This window comes from Dreissena polymorpha, chromosome 2 (genome assembly GCF_020536995.1).
Source record: "Dreissena polymorpha isolate Duluth1 chromosome 2, UMN_Dpol_1.0, whole genome shotgun sequence".
Taxonomy (NCBI): domain Eukaryota; kingdom Metazoa; phylum Mollusca; class Bivalvia; order Myida; family Dreissenidae; genus Dreissena; species Dreissena polymorpha.
This window is the reverse complement of record NC_068356.1, coordinates 58,895,559-58,915,531: the sequence shown is the minus strand read 5'-3', so window position 1 is coordinate 58,915,531 and position 19,973 is coordinate 58,895,559. Positions and strand designations below refer to the sequence as shown.

The following is a 19,973-nucleotide window of genomic DNA, read 5'->3' as shown; positions in this document are numbered from 1 at the left end:
ATAAGATAGCATTTGTCTCAGATGTTTATATTTTTGAAGTATGTAATTAAAGTGTCATCGAGAAAGATAAAAATATGATATCTACACTGGTCTCTGACTATTAAAGTATCGTTGTTTCCTAACCGTTGGGACTCATTTGGTTTATTTCCATTACCATCGTTCAAAATTTACCAAAATGGATGCATGAAAACTGTCAACACAAATAATGTTCCACAAATGTAAGATTTATCGGCAACTCTACCAACTTTGTAATGAATATTATGATTCCTTGTGTGTTAACTATTGTAGTCTGAATGCCCTTATTTACTCATCAAAGACAAAGACATCATCTCATGACGCAAAAACAAAATTCAAATCAATGTTAGCTTATTTTGCAACAAAGTTATGATCATGAGTCATCTTGATTGGGGTTAGATTTAAAATCTCATTTGGAAGGGTCTCTCAGCGATGACAGTTATTATTTAAGTTTTACCTAAATACGTCATGCCTTAATATTATTTGGATGTCTTCACGATCCTACATCATTGAAATCTAATTGCTTTAGAAAATATTTTTTCATCAGTTGTGAATTAAAATACTTGTGTAGCTTAAAAATGACATATGTTGGGATTATTTATAACTAGTCGCAATAATCCAACTCCCAGCTATTGACCCTACGGGTGGCTGTACATAATCCTATGTACACATAACAGCTCAGAACATTCAAGAAGAACTAGGGTTATAACCTTAACAATTAAACAAATCTAGACTTCCATGTAAAAATGAATGTTTAAAATGAATTGATCATTGATTTCAGATTGATACAATGGCTGACTCTGCTAAAAGCAACATAAAGCACAGCCTTTCTCTTATTCGGGACCCTAAAGCCAAGGTCAGAGAACTTTGCACTTATGCCGGAATAGTGGATGTGGAGCCATCAGTCCCAGCCAGAAGATACCTTCGTTCTGGTATGGAAATGCTGCGGCTGGCGAAGGTGTACAAAGATGAAGAAGAATATGAGAGTGCCTTCATACTGTACATGAAGTTTATTACGTAAGTAGTTCTTTAACTGGCAGAGTTGGGATTTAACATTATTTTCATCATAATAAGTATAAAGACTTTAAAATAGCAAATTTATACATTTATACAAATGATCAATCAGGAATAGAGTGTTTATAAACATGTACTGTAAAATGTGGTTTATGTAGTTGTGTTGGTGGTAAAAAAAGGAAATTGGTATATTAAATATTTTTGTCATAGTTTTTTCATTTGCAATAATGTTTTGACAGGTCATATGATAAATAAAAATATTTGCAAATTTTAGGTGAGTGATGCTAAATTTTAATAAATGTTTATTGATCTAACTGCATGCTAATATGCTGAAAACTCAGATAGATGAACTGTTGTGACATGTATTTTCTCCTGTGGTTTTAGTTTATTTGTGGAGAAGCTACCTAAACATCCAGGCTACAAGGATGCTCCCCAAAAAGATGTCATCAATATAAAACAGGTTTTGTTCATAATTGATTATTTGTGAAAGTCAAATTTTGGTCTTCTTGGGTCAATATATCAATAATATATTATTTGTAAAGTAGTGTATTATCCACGCCGTTTCAGCGTGGTGCAGCGCCATGCCCTTTTTGTAGCGCCATGCTGCCCCCTTTCAAAGCCATTTAGCGCCACGCTGCCCCTTCCAAAGGCCGCCGCACTGCCCTTTCATGAGCACTCGCTGTTTTCCGTGCTGTATTGTTACGGTATGCTTGATTGCAAGAATTAATCGATAATTGTGCTTTCCATGCGCCCTTATTGATAACATCTTAATTGCCTTTTGTCCAAACTACTTTGCCGACAAGTATCAGAGTATGGTCCCAAGGCCGCGAAGATTCGCTCGGTTGTGAATTGACATGACGCCTTATCAGTGATCGCTCCGCCCACTTAATCACGTGGCTCAGGGGGAAGAAAACACCAGCTAACACCAAAATGGCTTCTTTGCCTATAGACTGCATATAGATTTACGCGATATTCCGGATGATTTTATGGACTTGTTTAACACCATATTACACTTGTAAAGGGGTTGATGCCATTTTGTTATTCTGCAAATGCAAAAAATATACGATTAAAGAGAACATCAGCTATTTATAACGGGTAAATCGATACATTAAACACGCTCTCAAACGCTTGCGTGCTTACCGAAATCGAACCCGTTATTACGTGTAATGGTGGTATTTGCAATAAATTAACACTTCACCGGTATTTACCCGTGTTATTTACAAAATTATTACCGAAACATTCCCCCCTACCTGTGTATTTGACAGGAAATAGCGCTTTATAACTGGGAATACGGTGAAGTTTTACGCGCTTTCTGACGCCGGGTGGGTACCTCAATCCCACATGTTATTGCGTATAAAAGTGATATTAAACATTGCTTATGCGACATTTATTAATCACTATAATTTAAAGCGCTAAAACAACACAGTAAGTTTGGACATTGTCTGATATAAAATTAGCGTTGTACAAGATGGAATAGGGTCAGGCTATTATAAATTAATAAGGCTACCAATATCAGACGCTCGCGCAGGTACCGACTTCCCCGAAGTTACCGCATTTATTGGTTAACTAATATCAGTAATAATAACTCTTTTACAATAGCATTTATCGATACGTCTTTATTAAAATAATAACAAAATGGTTTTCTCTTGTTTCTGACACACACAGAAACGCGATTTTTAACGGGGATTTCGTAATGTTACGCGAATTGGGTACCAAAATTCTCAATTATTTTACATGCACACGTGACATAATACATACTTAATAATGCTTAGTTATTGCTTATATGACATTTCAAGTTTGTGAAATAAATTAATGTTCTATAAAGGGGATCTCGGTAATTCTTGAAGCTTCCACTCGCTCTTGTCAAGACTGCATTGCCGTGTTGGAAATGGTATAAATTTAATTCATCTAACTTATCTTTATGGGTACCAATGTCAGAGTTGCATTAACCCTTTTTACATTGTTTTTGCCATATTTCATTTCCGTTTTTTAATCCGAACAAAATAAACGAAACTCATTTAAAAAATGAGATCTAGGCATTCGAGCTCCTAGTGTGGATTAAAAGCGTTTATTGGTGACACCACATGAGTGCAAATGTGTAGATACCGTTAATAAGATAATATATCACATGTCACCTTCAAATAAAATGTATGATGTCAATTAAGTGCATTACTATCAGAGTAATAAAACACAGCATGAATTAGGCTTCATGCTGGGTTTTATTTCTCTTTAAGTAATGCAGATGAACCTCGCTTCTGATAAAACTATTTTTAAAAAAGTGAAATATTATGTGATAATCAGATCGATAACATAAACTATTTAAATCTGCTAGTATATCCGATAAAACTATATTATGATTGTCTTTGACAGTGTTGACGTTCAGTTGTTCGTGGTGACGACCGCATGTATTTATACATCTCTTACACTTCTCAAGATCTCTTTTCGGCTTTGGAAACGATATAAATTAAATGTCACCAACTAATCTTTCAGGATATCGATTGTCTGAGTTACATAATCCCCATTTACACCGTTTAACCATTTTTAATCTTTTTTTTAAAGAGGAAAACAAAAGAAACTTGTTGGAATAAAAGTGAACCTAAACATGTAGCTTGTCTAGAAAATGGCGGACAGGTCGTTGCTAACGAGTGCGCCCGATTAATCGATCGCTGATTGGTGGATCAATTCTGGTGGGCGGAGCGATCATAGATAAGGCATCATGTCAATTAGTCATGCGTGAATAACTCCGTGTCAATATATATCAATAATTTCAGTGGCTTATACCAAGCACACTAATCGGTTGGTAAGGTGTACTCGTCCACGATAAAATCGTAAACAGTAACTTCAGAGACTTCTATTGAAAACCTAGATTTTCCTCGTGGAAAATGTGCATTTCATGTATGATAATACATTTATATGAAAACATTTATTTCTATGCGTAATTAAATTTAAAAATGAATAAAAACAAAGAAGTTGTAACTTGATTGTTTTGGTCTTTAAGATAATGAATTATTGAAAGAATTACTGTAACGTATTCTAATTAAACAAAATGCGAACCGCGTATAAGGCGGACATATACGATTTTACGTTGCTATGCGCACCTGTCGCTTATATCATTTCAACAAGCTGGCCGACAATACAGCAAATAAATTGTTACTCTCTGCAAAAATGGCAAATAACAATCGAATTAATGATCACACATTTAGAAGGGATTAATGAAATGCATGTAATAACGAACGATGCATAAAACCTTTTAGATAACAACAACATATTTATTAGTAATCTACTCAGTGGATGTCACAGAAACGAGTGTTTGAAAATTGTTAGCGTTCAGGTTACTCATTTTACTGGCAAAGTTAAAACTTCTGACAAGATTATCGTTAGAAAATGGGATAAGACAAACATGGTTTCATTTAAATGTTAGTGTATCTGTGTATAATCAGATTCATATGCATATATTGCTTTATTATGTTTGTCATGCTGTACAGTTTACTTAAATAGCATGCAACTTAAATGGAAGACATAATAGCAAGGTAAATATATTTATATTAAATAAAGTAAGTTAAATACTCCAATTCCCATTAAATGTTCTTTTTTATATTTTTTAGCTCACCTGTCACGGAGTGACATGGTGAGCTTATGTGACCGTGTGATGTCCAGTGTCCCTATGTGCATGCGTGCGTGCGTGTGTGCATGTGTGCGTCTGTCAACAATTTGCTTGTGTAGACAGTAGAGGTCACAGTTTTCATCCAATCTTATGAAATATGGTCAGAATGTTTATCTTGATGAAATCTGGGTTGGGATTGTATTTGGGTCATCTGGGGTCAAAAACTAGGTCACTAGGTCAAAAACTAGGTAAAATAATTGAAAAACCTTGTGTAGACTCTAGAGGTCGCAGCTTTCATCAAATCTTTATCAAATTTGGTCAGAATGTTTATCTTGATGAAATCTTGGTTGGGATCGTATTTGGGTCATCTGAGGTCAAAAACTAGGTCAAATAATAGAAAAACCTTGTGTAGGCAATAGAGGTTGCAGTTTTCATCCAATCTTTATGAAATTTGGTCAGAATGTTTATCTTGATGGAATCTGGCTTGGGATTGTATTTGGGTAATCTGGGGTCCAAAACTAGGTCACTAGGTCAAATAATAGAAAAACCGTCATCAATTTGTTTGTGTAGACAGTAGAGGTCACAGTTTTCATCCAATCTTTATGAAATTTGGTCAGAATGTTTATCTGAATAAAAACTGGGTTGGGATTGTATTTGGGTCATCTGGGGTCAAAAACTAGGTCAAAAACTAGGTCAAATAATAGAAAAACCTTGTACAGACAATAGAGGGCGCAGTTTTCATCCAATCTTTATGAAATTTGGTCAGAATGTTTATCTTGATGAAATCTGGGTTGGGATTGTATTTGGGTCATCTTGGGTCAAAAACTAGATCACTAGGTCAAATAATAGAAAAACCTATAGTAGACAATAGAGGTCACAGTTTTCATCCAATCTTCATGAAATTTGGTCAGAATGTTTGTCTTGAAGAAATCTGGGTTGGGATTGTATTTGGGTCATCTGGGGTCAAAAACTAGGTCACTAGGACAAATATTAGAAAAACCTTGTGTAAACAACAGAGGTCACAGTTTTCATCCAATCTTTATGAAATTTGGTCAGAATGTTAAGCTTGATGAAATCTGGGTTGGGATTGTATTTGGTTAGTCAGATGAGCGATTCAGGGCCATCATGGCCCTCTTGTTATGTTGATATGTTTCTCTCAAAACCACTTATTCATGGAACGTTTTTGCCCTTTTTTACCTAAACTGCGCATTGAAATGCCCTTTTTCAAAGTAATGTGCCATGCCTCTTTGCCCTCCTGGGAAAAATACTATGTAAAGGTTCTAGTTTTGTCTTGTTGCATAAAAATGTCATATTGCCTGATATAGGTTAAGGTTTTTAAGATAAAACTAAATATTTCCATACAATTGAAAAAATTCACACATAATACTATTCAGCTTAATTATAATGATTTACGATATTTGATGGAAATCTGAAGGCTGAGTAAAAAATGAAATATTCTATTGTCCTTTCGTGTGGTTCTGAAGCAAATTATTGTATTTGACAGTGTGTCATGTTGCATTTAACTTGTAATAGTAGCTGGTTAATAATGATGCTTAACCCTTTTCCATAAGAAGCAAAGTGAAAATGGCTTTTGCAACAAGCATAAAACCAGAACAGCCTGTGAGTAACTCAAAGTCTGTTCATGTTTTTTATGCTGTTTGCTGCTCATCAGTATCTAAGGAATGGAGCTGAAGCCTTTAAAACTTGAATTAAGTAATAAAGGTATTTAATTTAATTTAACTTTCTATGGGACTATTTCTAAGGGACTATAAATGCATCAAAATACGTATCTAAGTGGTAAAGGGCTATATAAAAGTGATTGCTAAACTGATCAACTGAGAATTATGTTTACAGCAAGTGAAGCAAGTGTTCCCAGTTGCAGAAGAGCTGAAGGGTAAATTGACACAGCGGTATACAGAGCAGGAGAAGAAGAGACAAGAGGATGAAGTATGTATTAACAGACTGATTGAACATATTTTGAATTTAATAAGTTGTTTAAGTCATAAATGGCTCTTGTGACAAGTTTTCTGTTTCTAATGAATCTTAATGATCTGTTGATTAAACCAATGATATTAAATTGAAAAAACATTTTAAAATACATAATACATAATTATACTACTTTTCATTCATACATTATGTGTATTATCTTTTAATATTGTCTTGTAGATGAAAAAAGAAGTAATTTGCATTTGTGAATTTTTTTTCTTCAAATTTCTCATCATAAATTTGAGTCATTTGCTTGAACAACATTTAAACAATACCTATTATTTCCAGTGCAAGCGTGCAGAAATTCTTGCTAAAGAACAGGAGAAAATCCAACTCCAAGAAGAGTTACGTAGAAAGGAGGAGGAGGAAAGAAGTAGGAAACTTCGCAAGCAGTCTGAAGAATTGTGGCTTCGTGAACAGGAGGAAAAATTCCGCCAACTTCAAGAGCGTGAAAAAGAGAAACAAAATGAAAAAGACAAACATGATCCAAATATTCTGCTTGTGGATATTCCAGAAGACTTTGACAAGAATCGACCATCGTCAGGTCTGAATAACGAACGTAGAAGTATACCTTCGGGAAGTTTGAGCTTCGTACCAAATGATTTACGTCAAGGTCAAAGGCCGAAGCTTGAGAAGAACCTTTCGTTGGATTACACACCAAATATACCTGACAGAGAGCTGAAGCGAACTCTAACAATCAGCGATGATGCAAGGTAATTTTAGTTAAATTGCCAGAATAAAACGTAAATGTAAAAAAGCTAGGATGGTAAAAATATGCAAATATTCAATTGAATGATTGTCATTCAAATAATTGAAAAAATATTTGAATATTCTAAAAATTGAATATTTTTTTAAACCTTACAATTTTTAATGTGTTGAAAGTGTTTTCCCCAGACATAAAGGCAGGTATTCATGATACAGCTGGCTGTCAGTCGCCACTATTAGGCATGAAACAGCAAGGTTTTATGACCTTAATCCCGTTGTAAAATCCATGATCGAAGTGTCACAAGAAAAGGGAAAACAGGGCCGAAGTCTAGAAAAGCGCGGTAAAATATACTGTCTGAAAATTTAGAGACATTAATTATGGACAAAAATTTGTATGTCCAAAAAATTTAGAGTCATGAAAAATAATTATTTTTGCTAAAAAGAAGAGGGTGTCCGAAAACTGAGAGTAATTACAGTACATGATTATCTGAGCTTCTTTTCCTTCCTTTACCTGTTGATTACATGTTATATTAAAATTGATCTTGAGATTGTTTTGTTATTAAATGATAATCAACTAATATTTAAGCAAAATGTGTTATTTATTAGCTCATCTATTTTTTGAAAAAAAATTATGAGCTATTGTCATCACCTTGGCGTCGCCGTTGGCGTCGGCGTCCGGTTAAGTTTTGCGTTTAGGTCCACTTTTCTCAGAAAGTATCAATGCTATTGCATTCAAACTTGGTACACTTACTTACTATCATGAGGGGACTGGGCAGGCAAAGTTAGATAACTCTGGCGTGCATTTTGACAGAATTATGTGCCCTTTTTATACTTAGAAAATTGAAAATTTTGGTTAAGTTTTGTGTTTAGGTCCATTTTATTCCTACAGTATCAAATCTATTGCTTTCATACTTGCAACACTTACTAACTATCACAAGGGGACTGTGCAGGCAAAGTTATGTAGCTCTGACTGGCATTTTGACAGAATAATGTGCCCTTTTTATACTTAGAAAATTGAAAATTTGGTTAAGTTTTGTGTTTAGGTCCACTTTATTCCTAAAGTATCAAAGCTATTGCTTTCATACTTGCAACACTTATTAACTATCATAAGGGGACTTTGCAGGCAAAGTTATGTAACTCTGACTGGCATCTGGAAGGAATTATGGGCCCTTTATACTAAGAAAATTGAAAATTTGGTTAAGTTTTGTGTTTTGGTCCACTTTACCCCTAAAGTATCATAGATATTGCTTTCATACTTGGAACACTCGCAAACTATCATAAGGGTACAGTAAAAGGACAAGTTGCATAACTCATGTTGTCATTTTTACGGAAATATGGCCCTTTTTTTACTTTGTAACTTTGTATTTATGTTTAAATTTTGTGTTTCGATCCACTTTACTTCTAAAGTATCAAGGCTATTGCTTTCAAACTTCAATTACTTTCATGCTATCATGAGGTTACTGTACCTGACAAGTTGAATTTTACCTTGACCTTTGAATGACCTTGACTCTCAAGGTCAAATTATTAAATTTTGCTAAAATTGCCATAACTTCTTTATGAGTAGATTTGATTGATACTTTGACAAAACTACTCTTACCTGACATACCACAATAGACTCCATCCCCCCCCCCGAATCCCCCACCCCTAAATTTTTTTTTTTTTTTTTTTAGATCTTCTCACAAATGACCACCACACCCTTTTTTTTTGAAACGGTAAAAAACACAAATATTTATTTTTATTATTTTATTTTTGAAGTACCGTCCAACCATCGCACCCAAGAATCCCCTCCCCACCCCCCCCCCCACCCCGAAAATTTTTTTTTGCATTTTTTTTTCGCATTTTTGGAAGATAATGTAATAAATGTCCACACCCCCATCATACACCCCTCTTCACTCAACCCCTCCCTCCTTTGTGATTGAAATTGAGAGTACCTTCACCTTTAAAAAGAAAATAGATGAGCGGTCTGCACCCGCAAGGCGTTGCTCTTGTTTTATTTTATTACAAAAAACATTGAAAATGGTACTTTATATATAACAAGAGCTGTCACCATAGAATGACATATGCCCCCTATAAACGCTTTGATAAGAAGTTATGAGCATTTTTCGAAACCTAAACGCAGACTTCGAAACCTAAACGCAGACCCTAAGCTCAAGGTCAAACTCACTGAGGAGTCAAAATTTGTGTGCATATGGAAAAGCCTTGTCCATATACACATGCATACCAAATATGAAGGTTATATCTCAAGGGACATAGAAGTTATGAGCATTTTTTGAAACCTAAACGCAGATTTCAAAACCTAAACGCGGACCCTAAGTTAAAGGTCAAGGTCACAGGGTCAAAATTTTTGTGCGTATGGAAAAGTCTTGTCCATATACACATGCATACCAAATATAAATGTTATATCTGAAGGGACATAGAAGTTATGAGCATTTTTTGAAACCTAAATGCAGATTTTAAAACCTAAACTCAGACCCTAAGTTCAAGGTCAAGGTCACAGGGGTCAAAATTTCTGTGCATATGGAAAGGCCTTGTCCATATACACACGCATACCAAATATGATGGTAATATCTCAAGGGACATAGAAGTTATGAGCATTTTTCGAAACCTAAACGCAGATTTCGAAACCTAAACGCGGACCCTAAGTTCAACTTCAAGGTCACAGGGGTCAAAAATTGTGTGCGTATGGAAAGACCTTGGCCATATACACATGCATACCAAATATGAAGGTTATATCTCAAGGGACATAAAAGTTATGAGCATTTTTCGAAACCTAAACGCAAAGTGTGACGGAAGGACAGACGGACGGAAGGACGAACGGATGGACAGTCCGATCACTATATGCCCTCCTTCGGGGGCATAAAAAAATTGTGTCTGTTAGGGCAAAAAGTTAAAAATAGGAAGTGATTATAATTATGCAAATATTTTATTATTCCATTGATTAAAAATTGGGTATATTTGAATAAAATTAAGGTATTTGATGCCATCACTAAAAAAGCCTGCATTTGCATACATAAAGCATGCTCTTTCGCATTTACTTTTTAGGTGTACATGTATTTATAGTTAGTTGCAAAGCTCATATAAAGACAAAAAATGGGCCGCACTCTGTGAAAAGGGGATTTAATGCATGTGCGCAAAGTGTTGTCCCTGATTAGTGTGTGCAGTCCGCATAGGCTAATCAGGAACGACACTTTGCGCCTAAACAGGATTTTTGTCAAGAATAGTCTTCCTTTAATGTAAAATACAATAATAGCGGAAAGTATTGTCTCCACAGGCTAATCTGAGATGACACTTTACGCACATGCATTAAACCCCCTTTTCAGAGAGCCCGGCCTATATTTGTATGTCCCCAGCTTTTACAGATGCCCACTGCCATATAGCGCAAGACCTGTCTGTTTTTGTGTTTGTTCATCTGCACACAGTTAACCCAAAATGACACATTTCATATAACATCTATATTGCTTCCTACAAAGCTTTTATACTTGTTTGATGTCTTTGATCACTATCAGCACACCCACACCACCTCATTTTGACATTGATAATGACCTACTGTAAGTTTTGGACTAATTCAGAAGGTCCAAGTCTTGGTTTATCCAAAGTGGGTTTTGTCTGTCATCAATGATGTTTCCAACAAAGCTTTGATACTTGCACAGATGATGCCTGGAATTGTATAATTGACCCACATCAGTTGACCTCATTGTTTACCTTGATGTTGACCTGATATTTGGCTCCAACTAATTCAGATCCAACTGTTGGTTAACCATATAGGGCATGTTTCATCTAAGATCAATATGGTTTGCTGCAAAGCTTTCATACTTATATGAAAGATGTATTTGAACACAAATTCACACATCACTTGACCTCATAGCCATTTACCTAATTATGGACTTTATTTATTCAGAAGTTGGATGTAATCTCTGAACACTTTCAACACACACACAGCCCCTGAACTTATTTTAACCTTGACATTTACTTGCTTTTGGACCTTGACTTACTCAATTGGAACAAAAAAATAAATACTAACAAGGCTTCCATTGGGGGCAAATGTGTTTATTGAAAGCAGCATCTAGCTTCATATTTAATAATCAAGATATTGTATATATCTAAATAATCATATATGGCATGCTGTTGTATCTGACATGTTCTCACACTAAACTAATAATGCTTTAGAATTTCTGCATTTTCAGACCTGAGGTCGACAGAAGTACAAAACCTTCGGCACCAGCAGATCATTTCCTGAGTACAGGCACTACTTCGTTAAATAAATATGGATTGAAGGACGTTGTTATCCCCAGAGACATTGTCCAGAAATTCCTGACAGTTGCCGACTCCAATACAAAACGAAATGTCGAAACATGTGGAATTCTGTCTGGAAAAATGGTGAGGAATAATATGCTACTTATTAGCTTGGCTGTTTTCGGAGAAAACCCGAGTTATTGTCATAGCCTCCTTGCCGTCCGGGCGTCGTGCTAAAACCTTTACATTGGCTCTGAAATTAATGTGCTTCCACCTACAACTTTGAAACTTCATATGTACATGCACCTTGCTGAGTTCTACATGCCACACCCATTTTTGGGTCACTAGGTCAAAGGTCAAGGTCACTGTGACCTCTAATATAAAACTTTAACTTTGCCTCTAACATCATAGTGCTTCCACCTACAACTTTGAAACTTCATATGTACATGCACCTTGATGACTTCTACACGCCACACCCATTTGTGGGTCACTAGGTCAAAGGTCAAGGTCACTGTGACCTCTAATATAAAACTTTAACTTTGCCTCTAACATCACAGTGCTTCCACCTGCAACTTTGAAACTTCATATGTACATGCACCTTGATGAGTTCTTCACGCCACACCCATTTTTGGGTCACTAAGTCAAGGTCACTGTGACCTCTAATATAAAACTTTAACTTTGCCTCTAACATCATAGTGCTTCCACCTACAACCTTGAAACTTAATATGTACATGCACCTTGATGACTTCTACATGCCACACCTATTTTTGGGTCACAAGGTCAAGGTCACTGTGACCTAAAAAAAAATTATCAAAAAAAAAAAATTGCTGACAAGCTTCCGCAGCCGAGCGTCCGTTATGCGGTGCTCTTGTTATTATTAAGAACCTTTTCCCATATCAAAGAAGTATTTAGATTCTTTGTCCTATATTTAAGAGTTATTTGGACCATATTTTCCATATCACAGAAGGATTTAGAATCTTTGTCCTATATTTAAAAGTTGTTTGGACAATATTTCCCAAATCAAAGAAGGATTTAGACCCTTTGTTCCATATTTAAGAGTCATTTAGACCAAATTTCCCATATCAAGGAAGCATTTAGACCTTTTTCTCCATTTTAAAGAAGCTGTAACACTTTATTTTCAATTTCAAAGAAACTTTAATAGTAAGTTCCTCATTTCAAGAAGCTGTTCAACCCTCTTTTATCTTATAAAGGAGCTTACAGACCCTATTTTCCACTTCATTGAGTTGTTTGTGTTATTTTCTCGTTTGCTGTTCCCAGGAGCGTGGAGCTTTCTTCATCACCCATGTGTTGATTCCAAAGCAGACTGGAACCCCTGACAGTTGTAACGCAGAAAACGAGGAAGACCTGTTTGACTTCCAGGACTCCAATGACCTTATTTCTCTTGGATGGATACATGTATGTACAGTTATCTCCCTTGGATGGATACATGTATGTACAGTTATCTCCCTTGGTTGGTTACATGTATGTGCAGTGTACATATGAGCTGCACTATATGAAAAGGGAGTTAAAATTTTTAACGCATGTGCCTTAAGTGTCGACCCAGATTAGCCTGTGCAGTCCGCACAAGTTAATCAGGGACAACAATTTCCACCTAAACTGGCTTTTTGCTAAGAAGATACTTTCTTTAAATGAAAAATTTCATAAAAGCAGAAAGTGTCATCCCTGATTAGCCTGTGCGGACCCTACTTTTCACAGAGCAAGGCCCATATGTATTCTCGCGATAAACTCTCTCGTTTTTAACAGCTCTTTTTATATGCTGTTCACATATCAGAATTTATCACCAAATTTCCATTGGCAGTCAAAAAACAGTTCTTTCTGTCATCATTTGTATACATCTGTTTTCAAGATCACCCTTGGCGGGCGGGCGGCGGCGCCTACAGCAGTGTCCGCTCTCTAATTCAAATAGTTTTCATCCTATCTTCACCAAACTTGGTCAGAAGTTGTATCTAGACAATATCTAGGTCAAGTTGAAATATGGGTCATGCCGGGTCAAAAATTAGGTCACTGGATCACTTAGTGCATTTCAAAGATTAAGCATGGTGTACGCTCTCTAATTGAAGTAGTTTTCATCCGATCTTCACCAAATTAGGTCAGAAGTTGTGTCCAGATGATATGTAGGTCAAGTTCATATATGGGTCATGTCGGGTCAAAAACTAGGTTACGAGGTCACTTAGTGCATTTCAAGCATTTAGCATGGTGATTGCTCTCTAATTGAAGTAGTTTTCATCTGATCTTCACCAAATTTGGCCAGAAGTTGTGTCAAAAAAAAGAGCACAGGGTCACTTAGTGCGTTTAAATCAATCACCATCGTGTCTTTTACCCTAGTCTATTAGTTGTGATATGCTACACTTGTTTCGCTGGTTTTCGTTCGTGCTTTCCACGATTTAAAAAAATATATCATTTTGCCACTCAAATGCAGGGTTTAGGGCAAATTCACCAAGGTTCAACCAAAGGTTCACTGTTTTACTCAATATCTAACTGCTATCGAATTATTTTCACTAATATTTGGCAGTTTTTGTCCCAAAATCGACACTTAAAACCTGGCAAACAAGTTTTTTTGGTGTTTAGGATGATTTTATGTCACTGACACTGTCATACATAAACACATTTATGCAATTTCCTTTGGTCTACTTTTAACCAGTTGTCAATCAAGCCAGTTCAAAGTAAAAGTGAATTTGCAAAATCTATTGTCATTCTGCCGTTAAGTCTGGAGAATTAAAAAAACGGTTTTGTGTCACCTTTCTGATTCACTCAAAAGTTTGATGCGTCTTATAACACAACTATTTCCTTAACTTTCTAATTTTATTGATTAAAACCTAGCTATACCTGTACATGTATTGAGAAAACAAGCATTCAATTTTGTAAAATATGTTAATGAATACAAACATTTATCAAAATTAAATAATTCAACGCAAATTGGTAAATGTACTTTCAGACCCATCCTACGCAGACGGCCTTTCTGTCAAGTGTTGACCTTCATACCCACTACCCCTATCAGCAGCTGATGCCAGAAGCTGTTGCAGTGGTTGTCTCCCCAAAATTCAATGAGTAATGATAAATTTGTGTTCAATTTTTCTTTGCTCTTATGATTGTAAGATGGATTGTTCTCATTAAGGTCCTACTTTAACAATTTGTACTGTATTTACTTTACTGATATTCTATGTTTCTTGAAAAATGTTGTTTCAAATGCATTGCAAACATATTTATGATGTAATTTTGTGTGTTTGAAACCTTTGAAATGCAATAATTTAAGGAGCTATTTGTTAAAGATGTAATAGAAAGAAAACATTGTTGCAAATAGCAAATATATGCTGCTACACATTCACGTTCAGATTTGTATATAAAAAACGTAACAGAAATATTATAAAACATTCCTTAGCTCTTTCAATCTTGCTTTATTTTTCTCCTATTTTGCCTTCAGAACTGGGGTATTTATGTTGACCCCTGACCTGGGACTGCCAGAGATCGCTCGGTGTAGCAAGAGGGGCCATCACGAACACACCAAACATCCTCCAGTCTTTGAGGTCAGTTAACCCTTTCCGGCTCAGAAGTAACTCGCAGTCTGTTCAGGTTTTATGCTGTTTGCTGCTCATCAGTATCTTAGGTTGAAAATGAAGCCTTGAAAACTAGAATTTGTTAAGAAAGCGCTTTGAAGTCAGTTAAGACGTGGACCTATATGAGCTAAGTTCTTGGGAAAATGGTCTTTATGCATGTGTGTTAAGTGTCATCCCTGATAAGCCTGTGCAGTCAGCACAGGCTTATCAGGAATGACTCTTTCTGATTTAATGGAATTTGTTTTGTAAATTAAGTATTTTGGTAAACAAAATCTAGTTAAAACTGAAATGTCTTCCCTGACCAGCCTGTTCGGACTGCATAAACTAATCTGATACGGCACTTAATGAACATGCATTGAATCCATTTTTCCCAGAAACGAGGCTGATATGAACAATTCACGCTATTTCAGTGTAAAAGTCCCTGTGTGTGAGAAAAAAATCAAGGATCATAAGAAGCACAAGGTGCATCTTTAAAGGAGCAGAGTTTATTAAAGGCAGTTTGGTGACATTTTCTTGTAGTTTGCTAAATACAGGGTTTTTTTCTGGGAGATTTTACTTCAGATACTGTGAAAGGTCATCTTTTTATGTCCCCCATCCACTATAGTGGGGGACATATTGTTTTTGCCCTGTCTGTCTGTTGGTCTGTTTGCTCCAACTTTAACATTTGCAATAACTTTTTCAATATTCAAGATAGAAACTTGATATTTGGTATGCATGTGTATCTCATGGAGCTGCACATTTTGAGTGGTGAAAGGTCAAGGTCATCCTTCAAGGTCAGAGGTCAAATATATGTGGCCAAAATCGCTCATTTTATGAATACTTTTGCAATATCGAAGATAGCATCTTGATATTTGGCATGCATGTGTATCTCATGGAGCCGCACATTTTGAGTGGTGAAAGGTCAAGGTCATCCGTCAAGGTCAAAAATAAAATATAAAATAAAGCGGGGCAGAAGGGGACAGTGTTTCTGACAAACACATGCCGCACATTTTGAGTGGTGAAAGCTCAAGGTCAAGGTCATCCTTCAAGGTCAAAGGTCAAAAAAAATATTTTTTTTAAATTCAAAGCGGCGCAGAAGGGGACATAGTGTTTCTGACAAACACATTTCCTGTTTTTCCTGTTTTCTTCAGGCACCTTTTTGCAAAATTTGTGACGACCTGAAATGTTTATCGATTCTACGATAAGTCAGCTGTTTCTAAGCAGGGAACACTGTTATCCTTCAACAAAAAATTACATGTGCATGAAAAATATTCAGTTAAAGATTTACAAGTAAAGAACTCTTTGTATTTTGTTCTGATTTTCATAAGTGTACAATTTCAAATATTCTACATGCCTATTACAATATTTCTTTTAAAATGAGATGAACACATATTTTTGTTAACAATAAAATTGCGCATGTTGGTCGTTTTTATCTTTGGTTCTGCTAAAAAGTCACATGATCTACATTGCCTTGTAAAATCGTTGTAGTGCAGAGCAGATTTAGATCTTTACTTCTGTATAAAATCATTTACTATCTTATTTATTTATTATCATGACATTGAGCTTGGTCGAATCGGCTTACAAGTCACCAACAAATTAATGGAATTATTAATCTGTTAAATAATACAAATATACAAATAGTTTGTATTCAGAACTGCGTATGCACAGGTTGTTCCAATTATTTACGTTAGATAGAAATAAAACTGCTCTCAATCAAAAGGTAGATTTGAAAATATTCATGCGTTGCAAGTTCATATAATAGTAAATATATGTGTGTAGCAAAGTACTATTTAATTTTGTATGAAGGTTAGATAAAAATATAATACCATTGACATTTGCAAATAAGGACCTAGCAAATATATCCGGGTTTGCGTGAATTCTCTGTAAACGTTGTAAGTAAAGCCTATTAAAATATCAATGACTATTTGCAAAATTTAATTAGATTTCAAAAGACATTCAATATTTGTTTAGAAGTAGGGATGAACCAAATAGGAGCATGGTGCAGCACACTGCTATTTTGGTCAAGATCTTCCCTTACTGTGTGTTAAGTTTCATGATTTATGTATTTTTTATATTGAGGAAACTTTCATTTCAGTAACATATTCAGGCAGGAAAAATATATATTAAGTCATATTTATTTTATAAACATTGTATTTTGTTGTGTTTAATACTAACATGATTTCAATAAAATCTTTGAAATTAAATAGTAACTATACATGTACTTGCTGTGCTAATATGGTACAAAAAATGTTTACATTGTTAATGCGTAGCTTTACAAAGTTTATTTTGTTCTGTCTTGATAGGAAGGTCAGCAGTATACCGGGAATGTTTGATGATTTTTTTATGAAAGTTTTAAATAAGGCTGCTATAATTTGCTGTTCCCAAAAGCAAAGATTATTATTAGTATGATGTATTTTAAATATACAGAAATAATTGACTCGCTATCCATTCTGTTTCAGACCAGTACGCATGCCAAATTTGTGGACGACAGGAGCATTATTTTAGTAGATCTACGCAACAAATGAGAAACTAGAGTCTAGTTATAATACCTGACACAGCGCTTGAGGCAGTTAGAGCCAAAAGGACAATTATCTCCCATTTAGCCACTTAAACTTTACTGTATGTGTCATATGGGTTGTACATGTAATAAAGCCTTATTCCGGGAAATGGGACTGCATTTCCTTAGTGTTATCCCTCATTAGCCTGTGCAGTCCACACAGCTAATCATGGACGACACTTTCGGCTTATAATGGATTTTCATTTAGAAGAAAATTTCTTGAAAGGAAAATTCCATCCAACAGAAAGTGCTGTCTGTGATGAGCCTGTACTGATTGCATGCAATAAGCCCTGTTTTCCCACTGATTGCATGCAATAAGCCCTGTTTTCCCAGAGCTCGGCTAAATTATAATGTTTGCCATTGAAAAAGTATTATTATTATTGAAATATGTTTTGTTTTTTAATTGTTAAAAGAGGCATAAGGCTTCTGTATGTATGATGTAATTTTTTGTTTAACTTCGAATAATGTATACTTAACAAGTTATATCGATTTAAGTTAAATTATTTTTTGTTTTAATTGAAAATACATGTTATCAAAAAGAGATTTGTATTTTACCAGCAACTTTGGAAGATTATATGTTAATGATGATCTTGTACTCTCGTGTATGCTGAATTTTTTTTTCAAAAGAAATAAGCATATATTGAGATGGTAGTTGCTTATATAAAATCACAAAGTATGTACTGTTTTATCTGTGTCCGTTGCATTGCAATCATTCTTGTAACAGTGCAATATTATGAATGAACATTGACTTCATGTTTGATGTCATATTCAAGTATTGAATATGTATAAGAAAGTGTCTTGTTTTAAGAAAATAAATTTTGCAAGGCCATAAACAAATTTTGTGATAACAAAAATAATTACTGCTGCAAAATTATAACACTTGATAGAATATGTGCAACCCTTTTGTTAAGGAGGATAGGCTGGGTCAAAAATATTGTCTTTAAAAAATGATGCTGAGCAGATGGTAGTAATTTTACCACTTTTGGTAATCCAGTAAGACATAAATTTCTCATATATTAAAAGCATATTATGTTATATTGTATATTTATCAATAAATATGCCTCTAGACAACAATTTACAAAAAAACTTAATCCTTAGACAATTTATAGTAGATGAGTTAATTCACATCTCTACATTATGGTGGATACAGTGACGAATTCTATGATTAATTTGATTATGATTTTTTTTAATTTAATGTGCATTTTGATTTCTTGATAAAATGTGTTTATTCCAATGTGATGTATTTTCGTTTTACATAATTAATATCATTCAGCATAACTTATGATGTTTTATGAGTAATGGTAGCCTGTAAAGACAGGTAATTTATGCACAAACTTTGTTTTCTTTGTCATAATTGTTTATAATGACCAAATATTTTTTTTTTTTAAATCCATTATTAATAAAATAATCTTTTTATAGTGTGCTTTTTGGCGTAGATGATGTTCACGAATCAGCATGTTTCTACATTTTGGTTTTTAGCCAAGATGACAACTATTTCATGTACAAATATTTATTACAGTGTGTCTTGATTTTTGAAAGTTCTTATAAGTTACTTTTATAATATTTCTTATTACCGGTATATTGCAAATTGCATTAACTGAATATACATGTATGTGACATGTATGTATTTTGAGCCTGTTTCATAACATTGTCTTTATTCAAAATAATTTTATGTATGGACCATTATATGAGAGATTTTATTCTTATAATTTGTTGCTCAGTGTATGATTATTTTTTGGGTAAAATCCATATTTCACTGTATCTGTACAACTTGTATGTATATATTCCCCTTACACAAGTATATCTATCTAGTCAATTTACTGGTACTTTATCTCATGTGTAGCAAAAATAGACAAAAATGCAATAATTATAATTTTTTCACTTTAAATAGTGGCATGTATATTGTACACAGGGGCATGCAAATTTTGAAATGTTGTCATTTATGAATCCCAATCAAAATGCCTGGACCGTGTTGTCATCTTTGCTAATGAACAATATAGCAATTTCTTGATATGGCTACCGGGTATTTACATTATAAATAAACACACAACAATACCTCCTACTGTTCCCTTATAATTATGTTGTGTGTGTTTTTATAAAAGTATTAGAAATCCTTAAAAAAGTCTGTCCACAAAATGACCATGCTGTGTCTAATTGGAACGATTGTCTATTCATAAGCTTCCAGTGTTAAAATGTTGCTATTTGATGTCAATAAATGGTAACAATCCAAACTTCAAATGTTTATGTGTATCCCCCCCCCCCCAAAAAACAAATTTTATTAAATAGTTATTTTGTACTGGTTGAA

General features: G+C 34.6%; 1 protein-coding gene across 1 annotated transcript; it reads left to right on the top strand.

Moving 5' to 3' along the window:
* The first annotated feature begins 67 nt into the window (after positions 1-67).
* Positions 68-19,899, top strand: LOC127867169 (STAM-binding protein-like). Its single transcript, XM_052408216.1, has 10 exons — positions 68-218; positions 797-1,032; positions 1,414-1,489; positions 6,488-6,580; positions 6,908-7,332; positions 11,509-11,701; positions 12,836-12,973; positions 14,514-14,626; positions 15,000-15,102; positions 17,571-19,899. Exons 2-10 carry the CDS (start codon positions 806-808, stop codon positions 17,634-17,636), a joined length of 1,434 nt encoding a protein of 477 aa, XP_052264176.1. The 5' UTR covers positions 68-218; positions 797-805; the 3' UTR covers positions 17,637-19,899.
* The last annotated feature ends 74 nt before the right edge of the window (positions 19,900-19,973 follow it).

Coding starts and splice junctions, on each gene's coding strand:
- LOC127867169 (XM_052408216.1), top strand. CDS start 806: ATGGCTGACTCTGCTAAAAGCAACATAAAGCACAGCCTTTCTCTTATT. Junction 1,033..1,413: donor CTGTACATGAAGTTTATTAC/GTAAGTAGTTCT, acceptor CTGTGGTTTTAG/TTTATTTGTGGAGAAGCTAC. Junction 12,974..14,513: donor TTTCTCTTGGATGGATACAT/GTATGTACAGTT, acceptor ATGTACTTTCAG/ACCCATCCTACGCAGACGGC.